General features: G+C 54.9%; 6 protein-coding genes across 6 annotated transcripts; 2 read left to right on the forward strand and 4 right to left on the reverse strand.

The window, feature by feature from the left end:
* Window positions 1-10: 10 nt before the first annotated feature.
* On the reverse strand, window positions 11-5,245 carry ASPZODRAFT_153041 (hypothetical protein; the record flags this gene model as incomplete). The annotated part of the gene is made up of 4 exons (XM_022725930.1): window positions 11-367; window positions 2,996-3,458; window positions 3,591-4,168; window positions 4,199-5,245. 4 exons carry the CDS (start codon window positions 5,243-5,245, stop codon window positions 11-13), a joined length of 2,445 nt encoding a protein of 814 aa, XP_022579891.1.
* An 874-nt stretch (window positions 5,246-6,119) lies between these two features.
* On the reverse strand, window positions 6,120-12,978 carry ASPZODRAFT_17601 (hypothetical protein; the record flags this gene model as incomplete). Its single annotated transcript, XM_022727059.1, has 3 exons — window positions 6,120-6,389; window positions 6,445-12,673; window positions 12,755-12,978. The coding sequence occupies 3 exons, from the start codon at window positions 12,976-12,978 to the stop codon at window positions 6,120-6,122; spliced, it is 6,723 nt and encodes a 2,240-aa protein (XP_022579892.1).
* Window positions 12,979-16,119: 3,141 nt separating this feature from the next.
* Window positions 16,120-16,450, reverse strand: ASPZODRAFT_134034 (hypothetical protein). The gene has a single exon (XM_022723415.1). The coding sequence runs from the start codon at window positions 16,435-16,437 to the stop codon at window positions 16,126-16,128; it is 312 nt and encodes a 103-aa protein (XP_022579893.1). The 5' UTR covers window positions 16,438-16,450; the 3' UTR covers window positions 16,120-16,125.
* ASPZODRAFT_160254 (hypothetical protein) lies at window positions 16,120-18,327 on the forward strand. Its single transcript, XM_022726462.1, has 4 exons — window positions 16,120-16,660; window positions 16,729-17,286; window positions 17,344-17,729; window positions 17,795-18,327. Exons 1-4 carry the CDS (start codon window positions 16,564-16,566, stop codon window positions 18,020-18,022), a joined length of 1,269 nt encoding a protein of 422 aa, XP_022579894.1. The 5' UTR covers window positions 16,120-16,563; the 3' UTR covers window positions 18,023-18,327.
* A 207-nt stretch (window positions 18,328-18,534) lies between these two features.
* On the forward strand, window positions 18,535-19,479 carry ASPZODRAFT_17603 (hypothetical protein; the record flags this gene model as incomplete). The annotated part of the gene is made up of 4 exons (XM_022727060.1): window positions 18,535-18,710; window positions 18,773-19,054; window positions 19,121-19,363; window positions 19,419-19,479. 4 exons carry the CDS (start codon window positions 18,535-18,537, stop codon window positions 19,477-19,479), a joined length of 762 nt encoding a protein of 253 aa, XP_022579895.1.
* Window positions 19,480-19,710: 231 nt separating this feature from the next.
* Window positions 19,711-20,591, reverse strand: ASPZODRAFT_17604 (hypothetical protein; the record flags this gene model as incomplete). Its single annotated transcript, XM_022727061.1, has 4 exons — window positions 19,711-19,777; window positions 19,833-20,191; window positions 20,252-20,371; window positions 20,418-20,591. 4 exons carry the CDS (start codon window positions 20,589-20,591, stop codon window positions 19,711-19,713), a joined length of 720 nt encoding a protein of 239 aa, XP_022579896.1.
* Between the last annotated feature and the right edge of the window lie 2 nt (window positions 20,592-20,593).

Genomic DNA, 20,593 nt, shown 5'->3' on the forward strand with positions numbered 1-20,593 from the left:
TTAGTGGTTGTCAGCTGTGATCCTCCTGATTTCGAGACGACGCGTCGCTGTGCATTGGGGGCGTATCCGACGGTTCGGGCGCAGGTCCCATCTGGAGACCGCCACGCGATTGTGGCAGATAATTGTTGAGCAGCGTTTTCAGATCCTCGACCGATGTCCCCGAGCGGATGGAGTCGACGACTAGATCAACTGTCGTCTGGTTGCCTTCACGGATGGTCTTGAGGAGCTGGTCCACGAATTGGATATACCATTCAAGCTCGCTGGCTACTCGCTTGGCAGAGAGCTTTCGTCGCCGATCCCCTGATTCATTGAAGATACATTCCCGGCCATGGAGGGAGCATTCGGAGCATGGGTTGCCACCGGTGCACTAAAATCACGTTAGAGGTCAAAGGTGAAAAGAAACACGAATCGCACAATGAAACTCGAAAACAGGGGCCTGATGAGTTTCCCTTTTCCCCCTCCTCCCCATACCCCCCTTCCCCCCCCCCTCCCCTTCCTCTCTTTGAAGATATATTCAACTCCAAGGGAAATTCCTTTTTTATCATTTGTTCTTCACATTGTTTTTTCTCATTTATAATTTGGATTCAGAAAGGCCTTTGCCTAGATAATCCAAAAAGGAGGGGAGAAGAGAGAAATAGTGGGGGAGGAGGGAACGGCCAAAAAAAAAAAAAAAAAAAGAAAAAGCAAATAACAGAGAAAGAGAGTGGAGGGGGAAAAAGGAACATAGATATGTACTTTGGTCCGGCGTTTCTGGCACTCAGTGCAAGCCGTTGAAGCCCTCTTGATCTTGCCATCGTCCGAAGTAGGAGGAGGAGGTACGGCAGGCGAGGCAGCAGTGCGAGGCGCAATAGGCCGGAGGGGCCTTAGATTCTCGTGACTGCCTGGGGAAGGCATGTTCAAGGGGGATCAATAAGTCGAAGGTGGAACTGGAAGCAAACGGAAGGGAAAAGCCGAGAAAATGACCGCAAAACAGGCGGGCACTGCCCCCAACGCATGCCTCGGTGGCCTGGGCGCCGAGGAACAGGGGAACGAAGGTATTCGTAGGATTATTTTGCAGCTTTGCTTTCTGGCGTGCCCTGTGTCCCCGGGAGTAGTAGCAGTCGACCCAATCGCAGGTGGGCTGACCGCCTATTCAGGATGTTTGGGCGTGCGCGAGAGAAGCAAAGGGGAAAAAAAAATCAATAATAATGGTGGTCCTGCTGTGAGGGATGGACTGGACTGGACTGGTCTGGTCCTGCGGGCGCAAAATCGTGCCCATGGGCCAGATAAATTGCTCAAAGCCCCCAAGGCTGCAGACAGCTTTCCCAGTTTAGATTCCTCAGCGAAATTAGCTAGGTTCTCCTTGGCTGGAAATCTTCCAGCGGATCGGTATAGAGTAGTACATTGTTGGGGTGGTTTCTGCTTGAATCTTCACCCACGAGACCCGTCATACTGTCATGGGCCGCGGGTCACTGATCAACCAGCACTGGTTCGACCAGGCCCTGTCGAAGTTTATTCGAAGCATCCTGCAAGTGCCTGGGTATATAGTATATTTCTCTATGATTGATTTTTTTTTCCCTGATCCCAGGCGTCGACCGGCTGGCGATCCTTCCCGGCGGTTTTTCCTTTTCGCCCGAATCCATCACCCCGGGAGGGAAGAGGGTCTTCTGACCGTACAGATGGCGTAACCTTGGATACTGTTAGTTATCGATGGGTTCGACAATAATACCAATTCTTGGGCTGAGTCATGGAGGGGGGGGGAAGGGGGACCCTCCCATCACCTTACCTAGTTAGCTCCTGCGTTTTCAGTGCGCGGTCCCAGGCCTCGCAGCTCCCCAGTGGTACGGAGTTATTACCCGGCACAACGTAATAGGGTGCACCCTGCCGGCTCCATTCCTTCGCAATGGTGGATGGATCGTGCCGCGTGGATCCTAGGAGCATAGGCGAGTTAGCCAGCCATTCTAGGAATAGAGCAGAATCGAATTCCAGAGCCCTCGACTCTCCAAAGGGAAAAAAAAAAAAGAGAACCCAGACTGTGGACTGACCTACCTGACTCAGACACTTCCCGTCTGAATAGTCAACGGCAGGGAGAGGGGGGGAAAGGGCTGTCTCGAAACAGATCCATCCCCTAACGCAGCAAGTAGTATAGCAGAGACCGGGAATGTCGCTCGAAGGCTCCTCTCGACCCTTCACGGCCTCGTTCCATGTCTCCCCTGGTCTCGTATCCGTGGCTGAATCGAATGGCGTTGAGTCGTGACAGTCGGTAGACGTCAGATTCCCGAGCCAACACAACCGCATGACCCCGCTAGGCCGGAACTAGTCTAGCGCTGCTGCCCCCGTGACACCAATCACGTGCACGGCGGGCACGGGGGTTCCTTGGATGCCTGGGATTTTATACTTTCAATCCGCAACTTTTCCTCGGTGAAAACAGACGGTGAACATCTTGCTACGATCGCCAGTCTTCGCAGGATCTCCGCGGAGTGTCGATTCGCAGACATTCAACAATCGTTAGTGCACACTGGCTTCAGGCTTCAGGGTACCACTGCCTGGCGATCCACCCGTCAGTCAGCATGCCGAAGCGAGACGCACCAGCCCAGCCGCAGGGAGGAGTTCCACGGGATTGATCTCCGCGCGAATGACGCTGGGCGAGGGTTCAGGGGCAATCGGGGGACGACACTTGAGGTACGTCGGCACTACGGAGTACTTCGGAGTCCACAAGTGAACTAGTTATGACTCGTCTCTGTATATACAGGATGAAAGGCCGAGAGAGAAAACAGAAAAATCCTCCTAGAAAAAGAAGAAGACAAAGAAAAAAAAAAAAAAAGGGTACAAGAAAAGGAGAATAGAAAACACCGTCACTGCCTTAGGCTTCAATTTAGTAGATCGGTCGCCCCTCGTCCCACTTGCGCGCCTCGCGAGGGCTGCCTGCCTGCTGCTGCTGGTGGGCACTAGTACCTGTAGTGTCGCGCGCAGGAGATGGAGAAAAATGGACTTTGCCAGGAGTGTTCAAGTCTGCAGCTCCAACGCTGCCGATGCCTCCGATCCATTCCCAGACGCGGGCGACGTCGCCGCCACGGCCCTCGCGCACGGCAGCCCGGACGTTGGCATTGCCCTCGACGACGGTGCGGACGCGTTTCCACAGCTCCTCACGACGGCGGCCGTGTAGTTCTGACCGCAGCACGTCGTCCCGCAGCTGGCCAATGGAGATGTACGGCTCATGGGCGCCCCCGCGCGCGTGCAGAGCCGCCTGCGTGGCCAGCCGGTCAAGGGTGGTGGCCACCAGGTCAGGCACGCGCGCCTGGTCAGACCGACGCGCCAGGATGCGGGACCTAGCATACACTCCCACACAGCCAAGCAGCATTATAATTGAAACAGGGAGTCGATAAGCGAGGAGAGAGAGTCGGAGGTGCCGCCGGAAGGCACAGGTGAGGGGGAGTCGTGCGATAGAGCTGGAGCTGAGGCCGACGATGCCGGATGGTCTGTGATGGGGTGGTCGCGTCTGTTAGTACGTCAGAACTTCTTCCTTCTCTTGTCCTCACTTTCTCTATGGCATTTGAAAAAAAAAAAAAAAAAAGAAAGAAAGAAAGAAAGAAAGAAAAGGAAAAACTCACAGTGTCTGGCTAACAACTTCGTCACGACCAATAATCTCCCCCAAAGCTCCCTTCCAGAGATCATCGAATTCGACATCACTCATCCCCCGGCGTCGCTTACTAGCAACCGCCTTTTTCAGCTCTGCCTCGAGGATCTCCGGCGACTTGGCCCCCATGCCATCCTCGCCGGTCAATCCGCCACACTCGAACTTGGCGCGGCGGTCACGGAGCTCCTCGACCGCCTTGTCCGCCACAGCCTTGACCCGCCGGGCCTTTTCGCTGTCAGGCTCGCAGGTGGGCGGCAAGGGGACCAAGCCCCCGAGGGACAGCGGATGCCGCTTCAGCAGGAAATCATGCTCACAGTCCGCCTCGAAATTGGGGTAACAGAACGCATGGGCCGGGCACGGCTCACAGCTCGGCTCGAGGACCCCGGCCCATTCGGGAACCTTGGTCTCCGCAAGCGACCAGGTCGGCTTCCCAATGCCGCAGAATCCGATCTCGATCTTCTCCTGTCGCCACCAGGCTCCAAACCCGCCGAACAGGGAGAAAATGACAATCCACGGCGCCCACCTGCTCAAAGCGCCCTGCTGCTGCTGCTGCTGCTGCTGCTGCTGTTTCAACCGCCGAGCCGTGGCACGAACGGGATATCGCGTCTCTGCCTGCGAGCTTTCCAGAGCCAGCTGTTCCTCTGGTGTGAATTCCTCGCCGAAAGTGTCCTCGTATTCCCCCCCCTCCCCCCCCTCCTCCTCCTCCTCCTCCTCCTCCACTGGATGAGCTCTAAACTGCGAGACGGGGAATTCAAACGACGCCCGTGACGGAACGGTGATGCCGTCTTCCTGCTTGACGGGGGTGAAGAGGTCTGGTTGTCTTCTCGTGGTGGTGCGCAGTGCGTGTCCCGGACTGCCCGTAGAGAAGCGCGAAGTGCTCTTGCGCCTGCGGTCGTGACTGAGGGGTTGCGGGGTATGCTGGTGATCCCAGGAGGTGGGCGAGCTTCCGCTCTGAAACGGATTATCATCGGTGAAAACCGAGCCGTCTCGCGAGAGCGACTCCGTCTTGGCTTGCGGGGGGGGGTTGTATTCCGGCTCGGTCGACGAGAGCACGACCTCGCTCTTGCGTAGCTTCCTGGCCGTCGACTTGCGCGGCGAGGTTCTGTCCCTCGCCACAACCGGGGTGGCGAGCAAGGTCTCGTCGTCGCCCGTCTCCGTATCCGACGCCCGTGGATGCTTGTGCACCCCTCTTGCTCCCATCCTGCGTCTCCCAGCCGTAGAGGGCGTCGCAGGGATGCCACTCGCCTCCTGCCCTTCCTCCTCAGCCGTAGACGCCCGGGTACTCTGTCTAGAGGAGCGGCCTCGTGAGACCGTCGTCGACGGTCTGGATTCCCGATCGGCCGTCCCCGCCCGGGACCCCCGGGTCTCATCATCAAAGTCGCTCACCACCGAGCTCGCCCGGCTGCCCATATCCATGATACCCTCGCTCGTACGCCGGACGCGCTCTCGCTCCCGCAACAGTCGTCTCGCCTGGGGTAGCACCTCATCTTGTAGGATGCGGATCAGCTGCGCCTTCTTCGCCGACGCAGGGTACGGCACGTCATGGTTCACGAGGATCGAGCGCAGGCGAGGCACCGTCAGCGAGTTGAGGTCGAAGTCAGCCGCCAGGTATTCGTATTCGTCGGCCATCTCGAACCCCCTTTCGTATCGGTGTAGTGGTTATCAAGATGAGCTGTGTGGGTGGAAAAGTTTGAACCTCCCTCCGTTATACTACTCCGTAAATCTCTGGCGTGGTATTTTTCTTTCTATTCCTCTGGCGAAGAACACGTCGGAGAAAACGGTATCCAGGGCAACAGAGCGGGGCGATCAGACGTATCACTCACCTAACTATTCCCTGAGATAGTGAGTTGTAGGGTCGGAGTACGAAGTAGGTAGATGAAGTGATGGAGCCAGTTCGAGGCAGAGAGATAGATGGAAGAGATAGAGATGGCAATACCTGATAGACACAGGAATCTCCTATCATAAGCTGGATGGTTGGAGGAGGTTGCCTCACGTCATGTCACACAACCCAAACAGAGTCACGTGAGGAAGGAGACTGACTAGTCCGTATATAGATAGCTCAACATTAAGTCAAACATTAAGTATAGTTAGTAAGTAACTATAGTTAGTAGGTATAGTAGGTATAGTAAGTAAATATAGTACGTATAGGTATAAGTGAAGTAAAAATTATTATATATGCATCTATAACCATGCCATTATAGTCCCGTCCAACAAGTAAATCAAATCATGATAATCCCAACACTTCACTTCAGGTATCACTGGCCAGCAGAAACACAGAGATAAATACCGGTCGGTAGAGATGCAAAAAAGAAAAAAAAGACAGGTGGTGAGCATTGATAGACCGATTCCGAGGCTCCTTCCATGCTGTGCAAACCCCGACCTATGCGCCGTCCACAGACGAACAGAAAAGAAAAAAAAAATGAAGAATGGAAAGAAAAGAGAAAGAGAAAGAGAAAGAAAAAAGGGAAGAAGCCGTCGTAACGACAGGTGAAAGGTATGTACGTCAAGTCGACTGCAGACGGATGAAAGAGGAGGAGGAGGAGGTAGAGCTGACGCTGGTCTCTGTCCCGTCGGGAGGGAACGACGATGGCACAGCGGGCCGGACGACGCTCGCGGCGTTGACGGCAAGCTGCTCCTTGAGAGCTCGATATTCGGCGAGCTGGGTCTGCAGCTGCTGCATGACCTCGGTGATGGGGACGGCATGGTCTTCGAGCCGATCGCCAGGCCGGAACGGTTGCATCATATGTCGTAGGCTGAGGGTATTAATTGCGCTCTGTTTTGTTATTAGTGAAAAAAAAAAAAAAAAAAAACGTCAAGGTAATGCTCACCTCGATGCGAGTGACCTGCTGTTCGACCAAACTGATGACAGTCGAGTCGGCAAGCTCTCCGCCGTGGTTCTTGACGATGTTGAAAAGGGCCGAATTGGGCGGGCCCAACCGACTCCCGCACGGGTTCTCAAAGGCGCCGCACAGCCGTTCCAGACGGAGGGTGATCTCCCACAGACGCCAGATGAGGTCGGTCTGGATCTCGAGTTGCGAATGGCGGCTGATGGTGGTCGGGGTGAACTGGCTGCTGGGCGCGTTTTCATCGAGCGCGTCGACCCGCGAGGAAAGCGAGTGCGGGTAGATCAGGTAGAGCGGTTCCGGGTTCTCGAGCCCCTTGAGTTTGCGTTCGCCCTGGTCCTTGATCACGAACCCCTGGCTGCTGAGCTGCTGCAGCTCGCGGCGGATGTTGTGGCCCATGGCGTCGTAGGTGTAGCTCTCGCTCGAGCTCGTGGAGCCCGCCCGCCCGCTGTCGGCAAACAGCTCCTGGTTCCGCTGCAGGTCACTCATGAAATCCGACGAGACGAAGATCTGCCCGCCGTCCGCCACCGCGGAGATCCGCGACGCCCGGTTGACCATAGGGCCAAAGTAGTCCATCCGGTTGGTGATGGGATCCTGCTCGCACACGGGCTCGCCCCAGTGGCCGCCCATCCGCACCGACAGGCCCCGGAAGATGATATTGTTGTCCTGGTCGTACTGCAGGCGACACTGCGGTTGCTCCAGGATCTCGGTGGGCCATTCGGCGTCCAGCAGCTGGATCTGGCAGTTGAAACACCACAGCAGGGCGGCCGTGGTGGTCGAGAACGCCACCATGAACGCGTCCCCCTCGGTCTTGACCTCGTAGCCGCCGATGATCCCCAGCTGCCGACGGAGGATGTCGTTGTGGATCTGGATGGCGGAGCGCATGGCCTCCGGGCAGCTTTCCCACAGGTTCGTGGACTTCTTGATATCCGTGAAGATGATGGCGAGTTCTCCGACGGGGGCGTCGACATAGTCAAACCGCGCCAGGCGAGAGTCGCCCGGCAGATCACGGGGCTTCTTGGTCCGTTTCGTGCTCGGGATGATCGACTCTTCGGGAAACGTCGATGGGCCCATGGACAGACTGGTGCCCCGGAATTTGAACCGCTCGCGCTTCTTCAGGTCGCTCACGCCGAGGATCATCACCATGAGCTTGTTGCTAGCCCCGAACGAGAGGGCCAGGTCGCGGATCTTCTGCGCGGCGAGCATCAGATCTCGGCGGTCGAGCCGCGCCACGTCCACCACCAAGTCGGGCGTCACGTAGTCCCACAGTTCGCGCGAGGCCAGGACGATCATCTCATCCTGCTCGGTGAGGTTGATGTGCGCGGTATGCGGCGCGGCGATGACCGCGGGCATCATCTGGAAATATCCAAACGCACGCGAGACGGAGAGCAGATCGTTGAGTTTGCCGTTGCGAGAGACAAACCCGCCCGCCGCGCGGATCCGCGCGCGTTCGCGAGACTCGGCCGGGTCGTGGTTCTCGGTCAGCGGCCGGAACGTGCCGTCGGACTTGACGAGGATCGCCTGCGCATCGCCGATGTTGGCCACGTAGAGATCCATGTTGTGCAGGTAAAACACCGTCGCCACGCCGCCGGAGTGGATGTCGTCCTGGTTGAGCAGCTTGGCCGCCGCCGAGCCACGGCGGTACTGCCGGACCCCGCGGTCATCGACATTTTTGTACGCCGCCGCCGCCATGTTCTTGTTCAGGGCCAGGAAGGTCCGTCGCAGCGCATCCAGCGGCGTCTCCTCCTGGTCGGCCTGCAGCTTCTTCAACTCCGCGGAGAAGGTCGAGGTGAAATTCTCGTGGAGGAACTTGGCGATCTTCGAACCACCGGTGGATTGGGTCTGCCCGTCGAACATGCCGACCAGCGTTTCCACGTTGTCCGGCTTGAGCCGGGGGACGATCATGTCGATGATGGAGAGATGCTCACTGCGTCCCAGGGTGTCCGCCATGCCATAGGCGACCGACCCGGCCAGCGAGGCGGACGTTCTCACTCGGCGATCCTCCGTCTCCTCCGGGATCGTAGGGATGGTCAGGGTGACGTCCATCAAGCCCAGGATGCGGAGGTGGGTCAGGGAATTGAAGTCGGTGAGATCCGCGCCGTTGGTGGTGGTCTGGCCGAGGGAGGTGACGTTGGGTTTGATCTCGAGCCGCTTGTTGCCCGAGAAGTTGAGGTACTTGAGGTTGCGGTTCCAGTTCCAGTTCCAGTCGTAGGGCCAGTTCGAGACGTTGTACTTGAGCGCATTGCTGCCGACATCCAGGATCGCAAGCTTGCTCACCTTGCACAGCTCCGCGGGCAGGACCTGGAAGCGGTTCCCGTTGATGTGCAGCACCTTGAGGTTGCTCCCTTCCTCGAGGTCATCTGACGGGAGCGAGGTCAACTCGTTACCAGACAGATACAGCTCGGAGAGGTTCGGCCAGCGCTTGAGCAAACCCTGCGGCAGTTCCGTCAACTCGTTGTACGAGAGATTGACCACCCGCAGCTCAGGGATCAGTGCCAGCTCGCGGAAGATGTCGTCCTCCAGCCGATTGTCGGCGAGATAGAGGTTTCGCAGCGACCCACCGAACGTGGTGGCCACATGCTGGGAGAAATTCGAGTCCTTCCGGGTCGACTGGTTGCTCTCCGTCGCGGACCGCGAGGTGGTCGAGACTTTCCTTCCCTGTCCGAGGGACGAGGCGACGGATGGCTTCCGGTACGAAGCATTCGGGGAGCTACCGGAACTGATGACCCCTCCGGAGGTCTGGCTGGGGCGGCGCGTGTTGTGCAACTCGTCGAGAGTCTCGAGCTCTTCATAGGTCGGGGTCATGGACCCGCCGCCGCCGCCGCCGCCGCCGCCACCGCCGCTCGGGGTCGTGGCCGGAGGAGTGGGCGTAAGTTCGAGGGGAAGCTGGGGCGCGGGGCTCCCCGGTTTGGGGAAACTCTCCAGGACGTTGGAAGACACATTCAGGCACTCCAGCTTCGTGCAATGCCAGATCTCCGGGGGCAGCTTCTTCAGGTTACATTCTCTCAGATTGAAGTATTTGAGCTCGGTGAGACAGCCGACCGTGGCGGGGAGGGAGGATAAGGGGTTCTTGATCATGCTGAAATGCTCCAGTCGGCGAAGCTTGCCGATGTGCGGGGAGAGCGAGACGAAGTGGTTCTTATCCAACACCAACTTGGTCAGATTCGGCACATTCTCGAACAGGGAATCCCGGAATTGCACCAGCTTCGCGGAGGCGACGTTGAGAGAGGTCAGGGTCGGGGTCGGTGCGTCGATATCGAACTGGGTGACCGGGGAATGGTCGAGGCCGAGGGTTCGCAGTTTGGGGAAGGAGCCCTTGAATTTCGAGACGGCGTTGTGGCCCAGGAGGAGCTGTTCCAGGCGCGGCAGCTGGAAGAGATTGTCCATGTTGGTGATGGAATTAAAGCGAGCATCGATCTCCTTCAGGTTGACGAGATGTTTGAAGGTCTCATCCAGGGGCCCGCTGATCATGTTGTTGGTCATCCAGAGGCGCTCGAGAGTGGTCAAGCGGCCAATGTTGGGCAACTCCTGGATGCTGTTGAAACTGATGTCGAGGTCGACCAGGGTTTTCAGATTGACGAGAAACTCGGGCAACTCCTGGAAACTGTTGGAGGACATGTTGAGGCTGCGCAGGGACTGGAAGTTTTCGAAATACGCCGGTAAGGTGGTCAACTGGTTGTTGGCCATCTTGATGCTGACCAGACCATGCAGCTGGTTGAGATTCGCATGCGCCAGGTCCGCCAGGCGGTTGTTGGAGATATCCAGATACGTCAGCCGGCTGGCGAGACTGAAGCTCGTGGGCAGCCGGAGGGCTTCGTTACTCATGAACTTGATCTCCCGCAGATTGATGCAGCTCTGGACGAAATCCTTGGGCACATCGAGCGACAGGTTCCGGGATAGGTTGAGGGAGATGATTTCCGGGGCCTTTTTGTACAAGGTGATGGGGATGGTCACGAGACTGCGGCCCTGCAGATCGACATGGCTGAACTTTTGCAATTTGTTGAAACCCGGGTCGCCTTCGAGACTGCTGTACCCGCTGAGCTTGGTAGGCAGGAAGATGAAGCGGCACAGGTAACTATGGTCCTCGCGGCCGATGTCTTCGATCCGGTCTTTGGCCGTGTAGCCGACCTGCTCGAGCAGCTTCTTCTGCATCAAGATCGGCCGTTCCTTGTGGTCGAGCTGCCGGGAGAGGTCGTTCTTGCGCATCACGATCTCGTAGTTGTTGAGGTGGTCCTGCAGGAAGGACTTGCGGCCAAGCATGAGCAGGATGTCGGCCACGGTGGTGTTCAGACCGGCCGACAGGGTGGCGAATGTGAGGTCGATGCGGAAGATGCGAATAAAGTAGGAGAGGCCGTCATCGTCGACCAGGTCACCGTTGGCCTCCTGGGTGATTTCGGGCAAGCGGGCGATGAGATCGTCGCCATGCCTCTTCACTTGCCAGCTCTCGGGTGCGTCCCAATGGCCCGCGGCCTGGGAGTCGGCAGCGGCACCGCCGGCGGCGGCGGCGGCGGCGGCGGCGGCGGCAGCGGCGGCGGCGGAGGTAGAGGCAGAGGTGAAGGCGGCGGCGGCGGCTGCTTGCCCGTCCTCCTGAAAGGTGGGGGGTTGATCCAGCCTTCGCCCGCGGTCCGTAGGCGACAGCGCGCGGGGTTGGCTGACAATGCCCTCCATGTGATCAAGGTCGGTATCCAGCTGCCAGACACCATCCTGTTCATGCAGCGGTTTCTCCTCGCGGCCACCGCCCCCGAGGACGGTGTCGGCATTGGCGGCGGCACGGCGGTTCCGGAACTTGGCTGGGCCGATGGCCAGGCCCTTGCCGTCCTTCTTGCGCTCCGTCTCGAGAGTATCGCTGGATTTCAGGGACTGGGAGCCTTCCAGACTGCCCTGTCGACCTCTGCGCGAGGGGGAAGCTTCTCGCCAGCCCAGCTTGGATGGGGGTTTAGTGGAGGTGTCCTGGCCGGTCCGTGAGCTGCCCGGAAGATGATGTTTCAGGTGGCCGTGGCCTTTGCGGCGGATTTTGTCGAGGATGGAACGCTTATTCGAGGCCATGCCGGGGGAATTCTGCCCCGCTTGCTCCCGCATCATCACGCTCTGAATACTCGGCGTGGGGCTGCTGGAACGACCGCCCAGGGTGGTGGAGGAACTCATTGCGGTGGAGGAGGTCAGGTACCCATCGCGAAAGGGGCGAAGCCCCAGGGTGTTGTCGTCACGGCCGGTCTGAGGGCGGTAGGAGTAACCCGCGAGATCCCCCGCGACGGTGGGGACCTCCTCCTTGCTTCGGGAGTGGCGATGTGGCCGGCGAACCGTGGAATAATCCTTCTGGGAAGAGGTGGAGGACAGGGAATTTTCCCGTTGGTCGAGCCTGTTGGTGGGGAGGTGGCGGATGGGCGCTTCTCCGAATTGAGGGATGTCATTGAAGCTCTGATAGACCCATGGGGTGATTTCACTGGAGGGTAAGGGGGTTCGCGGTCGGGATGGATGATGGGTGGACGACTGATCCTCGTCCAGACGTTCGGGGATGTTTCGCGCGCCGTCTGAATTTGCTCTCTCCCGGGCTTGAAAGAGGTCGAGGGAATTGATCCGGACGGTTTGGGTGTTGTTCAGGCTTGCCGTCTCGCCCTCGGTCCTGGTATCGAGCGAACCGGCCCCCGCCGCCGCATTGCCATTGCCATTGGAGGAGCCCAGGTACTCATCCCCAAAGAACCCTTGTAACCGCTTGCGAAACTTGCCGCTGGCGCTGGACTTGGAGCCCTGACTGCTGATGGTCGTTGCGCTGGCCACGGAGGGTCTGCGGTGGTCACCATTGGCATGGAAGTCCAGGTCGGCGGGTTCGCTGGAGAAGGTACGGCTGGTTCCAGGGCGAAATGACGGGGAGGCGGGAGATGCCTCATGCTCCGAGTAGTCGTGGAAGAAAGTCGCGGGTCCATCCGTGGGGCCGATGCCCGGGGATGCGAGCCACGGCGCAATAGACTCCTGCTGGTTGTAGTTGACGGCGTTCATACTCGGCGGGGGTCGTCTGTTGGAACCCGAGGGATTGCTCATAGGGTCATCGGCTCCGAGAACGGCGAGCGCCTTTCTGTGATTGCCCAGCACGGGGGGGTTGTTATCGATGCGTGGATCGGTGGGGGATACTTCGGGGGAACTCCAGGAGAACATGGAGGTGTACAGATCGTTTGAGGAGGTCGACCAGGGGGGTTTCTTGCCCTGGGATGCAGACCTTTGCTCTCCTGTCAGGAAAAAAAAAAAAAAAAAAAAAAAAAAAGGTCGCTCAAGTCGGTCGAAAAAAGTGCACACTTACCTCCCCATCTTGACAGAGTCCACATATGACGAAGGGTTGCGACCGTTGGAGGCCGCTGAGGTCGAGTTTTGGCGAGTGGGATTGTTGCTGCTGCTGCTGTTATTGTTGTTGTTGTTGTTATTGCTCTGGTTCTCCCTCACGGTGTCCTGTGATAGCCAGCTACCAGTACTTGAGCTCTCGGACCCGTGTCTCCTATCGGACTGTTCGTTCTCGCGCAGCGCCATGATGGAAGCGCAATTTTCCGCACCGCGCGCAAAACAAAGATGGGAGAGGAACTAAAAGAGAAAAGAAAAGAAAAGGGTCGCAGCCGGCTATGACAGCAGTCGCGGCGACGAGACAGGGGCGACCATCAATAACAAACACCCCGGTGATCTCCGACGAACGAAATTCCCACGGTCGGTCACCGTGATTCTCTTCTCTTTTCGATCGATCGGTCAACCGAGGCGGAGGGTGGTACGAAAGGCGCCGATTCGAAACAACCTCAGTTGACAGCTCGGACTGCGCGAGAAACCGGGCCCCCAGCAGCTGCGGGGAGAGAAGAGGAGAGGAGGGGAGAGAGTGTGTGGTAAACGAAAGGAGAACAAGGAGGATCTCCGCTTCGTTGGATGACGAAAACGCCCAGACAGCCGTCGTTTATTTTATTTTTGGTTTTTTTGGTTTTTTGGTTTTTTTTTCTTCCCACGAGAGATCAGGGCGCGTGGCGATCACAGGGAAGCACGAGCAAGGGACGAACGGGAGGAAATCTTAGCGTCGGTCGCGACGGAGCTGGGTTCATGTTCGTCGTGGGTCGGGCAGGTCCATCATGGGCAGCGGAGACGGACGTAAATCATCGATGGAAAGGGGCGGACAGCGACAGAAGCGATGGAAATGAAGGCCACGGGGGGGTGGTGGTGGTGGTGGTGGTGATGATGGCGGAGGTCGTTGGGAGGTCGTTGGGAGGTCGTTGGAGGAGGGAGGCAGGAGAAGGAAGGAGGGAGAAAGCAAAAAGGCAAAAGGCAAAAGGTGAAAGGTGAAACCGCCCAGCGTTGAGTTGAGGCTCCGTGATTTGGATACTTACTCCGAATGTTTCGAATCAGCGAGCTGTTGTGTAGAATATTGGTTCCTTCTTTTATTAATATTTTGAGTATTTTAGTGTTCTAGTATGTTTAATATTTTTATCTTGACCCTTTACTGTTTGATTCTCCTCTTTGACACCTCTGCCGCCACGTTCCACTTTGCTGCTGGGCCTTTCCGGGGGATGGTCCGTGAGATTGTCTGTGCTTTGGATGAGACTACATGGACTACAGGAAGACATGATTTATTATTTATATTTATATTTATCACTTTCCAGTCAAAGATACATAGTACTAATTGCTGTCATTGCTATCATTGCTGTCATTGCTATCATTGCTGTCATTGCTGTCATTGCTGGAAGTTGCCGGGTCTGAGTCACTCTCGGCGAAGGCGAAATCATCCGATTGTCTCTCGTTTCTTTTTTCTCTCATTACTGCGCTGTCTTCACTGACTACGGCCAATCTGGTGGCAGGAGAGGAGCAAGGCTGCGGACCAACGGACGGAGTGAGGTCTCGTATTCGAGGCTGTTTGAGCTGAAGTACGGAGTACGTACGCAGGGCTGATTAATAGCAAGGGAATACGGAGTCCTGGCACTTCTCTGTTGCTCGGATCTGCGCGGGGATTGAATCTCCGTATATCGGCGACTGGGTTGAGTCCTTTCGAGTCTCCGTCGTTGTATTATGAGACAAATTTTGTACAGCTGGCGGGAATGGTGAATTTTAGTATCCTTCTGATCATCTATATGTTAGATATCTGATTGATTCTATCTATATATTAGTTGTCTCTAGAATCTAGTGTATATTACCTCTATTAGTTATACACATAAATACATGATGAACAGAATGACCTCAATAATGATCATTAGAGATAGAGATCAATGGGGAGAGAAGACTGGAAGACAGAAAGAACACTACTACTACTACTACTACTACTAGGCAGGCAATAGAAGTAGTACTTTCCACCCTCACCTAGGATATATATTAATAGCGAGGACCTCAACTAAGAAGATCAAATATGGTTATATTATAGCAGTACTCCATCTTATACCGATTTGAATTTTTAAAGCAGTGAATTGTAGAGAGGCTGTAGACATAGCAGTCGGGTCTTCTACCTAGGTATAAAGGACTTTTATGAGGCACCGACAGCTTCTTAGGAAGGGAGTTTAAGCAGATCTTTAGGTTACTTTAGGTTCTCTAATTTATTTAATTAACCTCCTCATCTCTATACCCTTTTCTTGACTATTGTAGAATATAAATATGCATTTTATCATTATATATATGTCTTTACTAACAGACGAGTCTGTTTAAGAATTGAACCACCATCTTATGTCTTATCATCTCAGGGAGGTACTCTATACCTGTGTTAGTTGTACTCTGTCCTCACGGAGTACAGAGTACAGAGTCTGTACACCGTGTCACTGCAGTATAGTTACTACATACTACCTACCTAGGTAGGTATATATACTTAGAAGCCAGTTATATGAAGTAATTCCCCCCTACTCAATAGTCACCTGCAAATGCACTGTTCTGAACTATAAGGTAGTAAGTATTACCTATTGTTTCGAGTCTCTCACAGTAAGACATACCTAATTGTATAGACTCATAGAGACCTAATGTTGGGTAGAAATAAATACTACTGTTACTATTATTACTACTTAATATAACACTCTTACACATAGAGTCATATAGGTGATATCCATATCCAAGATATATTCATTATTTTAGAATATTAATGAGTGTTTATATCTCACATGTCTATAACTATAGGTATAGAGATAGTCACATTCCATTCCTATTCCAGATGGATGAAACAGGTGTGGAGTTATGATACCATCAATCATCCATGGAGTACTCTATACCCCATCCCTTTGCTACAGAGTGATGGTAGCTTTTGGTAAAAAGAGGCTGGGTGGTGGGGTCAAGAAGAGTTGACTGTGACTAAAATTTAGTTCACTAATACGAGATTTAAGTTAGGCCGCTTACCAGGAGGTACTAGGTAGCTCTAGCAGGCACTGCCTCTTGGTCGCACCTCCGACCGTTGAGAAAATAGGGTATCCATACTCCGTACTCAATATTCTTCCACATGCCTTGTCTGCCGAAGTGCCAAAAATAGCTGAACAATGACATCTTCCATGGATCAGTTACCACCATGAGTGGGGGGAGAACCAAAGGTCTCACCCTAACAGCAACTCGTGTCTCGGTTGAGTCGCCGGGAGGCGAATCACAGACGTCGTAGCTGGACCCTGAAAAAAGGCATCGCAGCCCTTTTGGGGATAGTGGATCCCACTTGACCAATCATAGCCGTGAATCTTAGTCATGTTATCGAGTCAATCGATAATCCGCTGGAGCTTTCCAGGAGCCCCACTTCTTGGCGCCCCACTGATCTCCCCAATCGGGACAGCTGAGCTCTGACGGGAAGGAAAGAGGCTGGACGGGAGATGTCATGAGAGAGTACCTAGGTAGGTACGGAGTACTGCAGCCGAGGACTGCGCCTGCCTTTTCTGATAGATAAATGACAGCGAGGTCCTGCCTAAACCGTTCTCCCTCTCTCCCACTTCCTTCCAACAATTTCCTTCCCCTCTTCCTCTCTCTCTCTCTCTCTCTCTCTCTTTCTCTCTCACCCACATTCATCCTCTTGTCTAGCAATTATTGACCATCCAATATTGTTTCATCTCTCCCATCTGCTTATCTCATCTGCTCATTTGTGATCACCTTTTAACTCTGTCCACTATTTTCAAATCAAACTTCCAGATCACCATGAAGTACTCCCCTCTCGAAGTGGCCCTTGGCTTCCTGTCTACGGCTGCTGTCGTGGTAGGCCAGACCTATACGGATTGCAACCCACTCGATACAAGTAAGTTCTTATTAAAGTATCGACTAGGTCCGGGTGACTGGCTGGTTCTAACTGGCGATTTTCTTCAGCGTGCCCCGCGGATACTGCTCTGGGCAAGTCTGCCAGTTATGATTTCACTCAGGGTGCCTCTTCGGATTGGACTGCTACAGGCACAGTCACCTATGATAGCACCAATGGCGCCGCTTTCACTGTCGCTAAGCAAGGCGATGCTCCCCTGATCCAGTCCAACTGGTACATCATGTTTGGGAAGATCGAGTATACCATCCAGGCCGCCCCTGGAACCGGTATTGTCAGCAGCGCCGTGCTGCAGTCGGACGATCTCGACGAGATTGACTGGGAATGGCTGGGTGGCGATGACACCCAGGTGCAGACCAACTACTTTGGTAAGGGTGACACCTCGACCTACAACCGTGGTGCCTATAGCGCAAACGCTGGCAACCACGATGGCTTTCACACCTACACGGTTGAGTGGACGAGCACCGAGACCATCTGGCAGATTGACGGCCAGACCATTCGCACCCTGACTCCCGCCACCGCGGACACCAACCAGTACCCTCAGACCCCCATGATGGTCAAGGTCGGCATCTGGGCCGGTGGCGATCCTACCAACTCCGAGGGGACCATTCGTAAGTTTTTTTTTTTTATTATTTTTTTTTTCTGCTTCATCTTACTAACATTTCCAGAATGGGCGGGCGGTTTGACCGACTACAGCGCCGGACCGTACACCATGTACTTGAAGTCTCTCTCTGTTACCGACTACTCCACTGGCAAATCCTACTCGTACGGAGACAAGACTGGAACCTGGGAATCTATCACCTCGGACGGAGGCCAGATCAATGGCAACGACGGATCGGCGCCCGCTGTCTCGACGGTTTCAGCCCCGACGGTGACCTCGACTGACGATGCTCCGGAACCTTGGAGTGGCACGCACAAGGAGACCTCGACCGCTTCGTCTCATACCACCTGGCCCTGGGTTTCCACCACGTTGGCCTCTACCACGTCTCTCCCTACTAGCTGGACCTCTGGCACGGGGACTGTCCAGCCAGCTCCTGTGAGTGAGCACCTCCCCGTATGTCCTTTTTTTTTTTTTTTTTTTTTTGAGGGGAGCGTTTCCCGCTGACCTGTAATCTCAAGTCTACCTCGGCATCTGGTTCTTCTGCTTCTACCAGCAAATCAACCTCGACTGGTGCTGAAGTGAGCACCCTTGCCACCAACAGTGCGTCTGCTGCTGCCCAGAATCATCAAGCGTCGTCTTCGGCCACTGTTGCCCCATCGACTGCCGGTGCAGACCGCATGATTGAGATGCCCGCCACCATGGGCGCACTGTGTGCACTCTTGGGCGTCACTTTCGCTTTCTTCTAAGCGATTTTCTTACCTGGTTATTGAACTATCACTGGTTCGGACAAACATTGTATATTTTGGTCCGACCCTGGAATCCGGAAGTATCATGACGTGATGAAAACAAATTTTTTCCCCTAACCTGAGGAAAGGGATTCTCTTGTATAATTTTTACTGCAGGGATTGGCGTCGCCCTTTCTAGGGAGGATTGTTTTATTCTTTTTTTTTTTTTTTTTTACAGCCCACGCTCCTTGATGTGCATACGAACGGTTACGGTTGGTGTCGACACCGCTGTCAGTTAGCTGCTGACGTTCCACTGGCGATTATCTTTTACTGTCCATAAACTTACTAGAAGTACTAATACATCCACCGGATCTTTCCTCCGAGCATTGCAAGCATGTAAGACGATGATAGGGGTATGACATGGGTCAACGTCACCTGTCGTGTCGGACTTGTGGAATAACGACAATCGACTCGAGTGAGCTGGAGTTGTCCATGTGCATTAGATCTCAAGTTCCTAGCTAGGTAAACCGACCATGTCTTCACGAGTGTTTCTGATTGCCAACGGCGAGACCGACTGGACCGACGAGGGAAAACACGAAAGCGTGACGGAGCGAGGGCTGCTGCCACGCGGGATCGAGCGGGTTGGGGAGCTGCGAGAGGCGTCTGTGGGAGTCGGCAAGCTGATTGACCCGCGGAAGATCTTGAAGATGTACCTACCTATGTTATTGATAGGATATATATATTTCAATGGCTAACCTTGCTAACCTGCAGCTACTGTTCTCCCCGCGAACGGGCCCGGCGAACGGTAGAAATCCTGCATTTAGGCGTGCACAGCTCGCAGACGTTCCACGAGCGCGAGAGCGACACCCAAACGGTTACCCCCTCGCTGTTTGCACGGGAGCTGGACGGAAACATGATCGAGGTGACGCCCGCGCTGGAGGAATGGAAGTACGGCGAATATGAAGGGTTGACTGTGCGGGCTGTGCAGGAGGAGCGTCACGCGAGAGGGGAGGAGGCGTGGAATATTTGGAGAGATGGATGTCCGGGGGGGGAGTACGTATTTGATTGCTCATTTTTTCGTTTATGCTTGGCTCATTTTTTCGTTAATCTTCAATCTAGGTCTCCTTCTGATGTTACTGCTCGGCTCGACAAGCTGATTGACGAGATCAAGGCGCATATAGATGATACGGTGGTGAAATGGCCAACGGGTCAACGGGGGACACACCGGCGTGACCAGCCGAGGGATGTTGTCTGCGTGGCGCATGGGCATGTCCTGGCCTCGTTGGCGTTACGGTGGGCAGGTCAGCCTTTGGAGAATGGGATGCGGTTGATTGTTCAGCCTGGGGGAGTTGTTGTTCTGGGGTATATATATATATATCTCTCTCTCTCTATTGCAATGTCCTGCTAACTTCTATAGGTATGAGCATGAGAATCTGGATGAACCGGCTATTATATTAGGTCGTCAGGCGGGAAATTAAGATAGTCCATGTCTATTCAAATAAACTATTAGAAGCTCCCGGACAGGAGGCTGCCAAAGGCCACTCGGCCAGATAATGAGTCCGTTCCATTCTCCTGCGGTCTGCGAGGGGGAGAGGCTTCTCGTCTGACTTGTGGCTCATCTGGTGTAGGAGGTGGTGGTTTGTAGCGTCGGTTCTAGTAGACAAGAATATAAGTATGAGCAATGAATAAGCTACCTAGGTTAGTTATGTTTACCTTGTTTTGGTCTCGATCTTGTTCCAGCTCTGATGGCTGCGTTCGATGAGCATAGAGGCGAACCTAGAACATTTTAAGTAAGTGTTCTGAGAATAACAAAAGGGAGGGAGGATAATACGCCTTCCCCTTTGCCAATTCCAGTTCCCCCCGGAAGACGTCCTGGTTCGTACATCCCCCCTCGGCGAGGGGATAGACACGGAACCATTCCTTGATGGTGCCCAAAAAGCCAGGCATGTGTGTTTCCACATCCTCGATCTCCTGCATCCTCTCCGCCAGCTCGCTGCGCGTGTCGATCGCCACGATCTTCCAGTCCGTCTCGCTGAAGCCGATCACCCCAATCGCCCCGAGAACCTTCACCTCGCGCACTTGGCCGGTGTGGCCGACGTCGCCGTCTCCCGCGAGATCGATCACGTCGAGCGGCTCGTTGTCGCCGGGCAGCCGGCTGATCTGGTCTTCGACATTGGGGTCTTCGAATGTCTACAATGTTAGCGACACACTAGTTGTGTTTATATACGGGGGGAGGGGAGGGAAGAATACTTGAGGCAAAGCCCCGTAGGTCCAGGGATACCCCCTATGAGGGAAAATATTGGGCACATAGCGCAGTTCTCCCTTGTGGGTGTCCGGTCTGAGAGGCGTAAGGAATTCGTCTTTGGCAATCTAACTGAGTTAGTGGATAGACAGGTCTAGTCCTTGTTTCAGTTACCGTCATGCTCTGGTGCGTCCAGCGAGGCACCGTCACGATCATATTCACAATCCCTCGCTGCTCGGTGTACAGAGGGACCTCGTGCCAGGGGGAGAGCAGGCTAGAGCCCCGGCTGAGGTAGATGCGGTGCTCTAGGCTGTTCGGACGGCCGGTTTCGTGGATGGAGTACGCCATAT

This window comes from Penicilliopsis zonata, assembly GCF_001890105.1.
Source record: "Penicilliopsis zonata CBS 506.65 unplaced genomic scaffold ASPZOscaffold_11, whole genome shotgun sequence".
NCBI classification, from domain to species: Eukaryota; Fungi; Ascomycota; class Eurotiomycetes; order Eurotiales; family Aspergillaceae; genus Penicilliopsis; species Penicilliopsis zonata.

What these genes read in the sequence shown, in the direction of transcription:
- ASPZODRAFT_160254 (XM_022726462.1), top strand. Translation starts at nt 16,564, where the DNA reads ATGAAGTACTCCCCTCTCGAAGTGGCCCTTGGCTTCCTGTCTACGGCT. An exon ending in TTGCAACCCACTCGATACAA is followed by an intron (nt 16,661 to 16,728) that starts GTAAGTTCTTAT and finishes GATTTTCTTCAG; the next exon opens with CGTGCCCCGCGGATACTGCT. An exon ending in CAACTCCGAGGGGACCATTC is followed by an intron (nt 17,287 to 17,343) that starts GTAAGTTTTTTT and finishes TAACATTTCCAG; the next exon opens with AATGGGCGGGCGGTTTGACC.
- ASPZODRAFT_134034 (XM_022723415.1), bottom strand. Translation starts at nt 16,437, where the DNA reads ATGAATGTGGGTGAGAGAGAAAGAGAGAGAGAGAGAGAGAGAGAGAGG.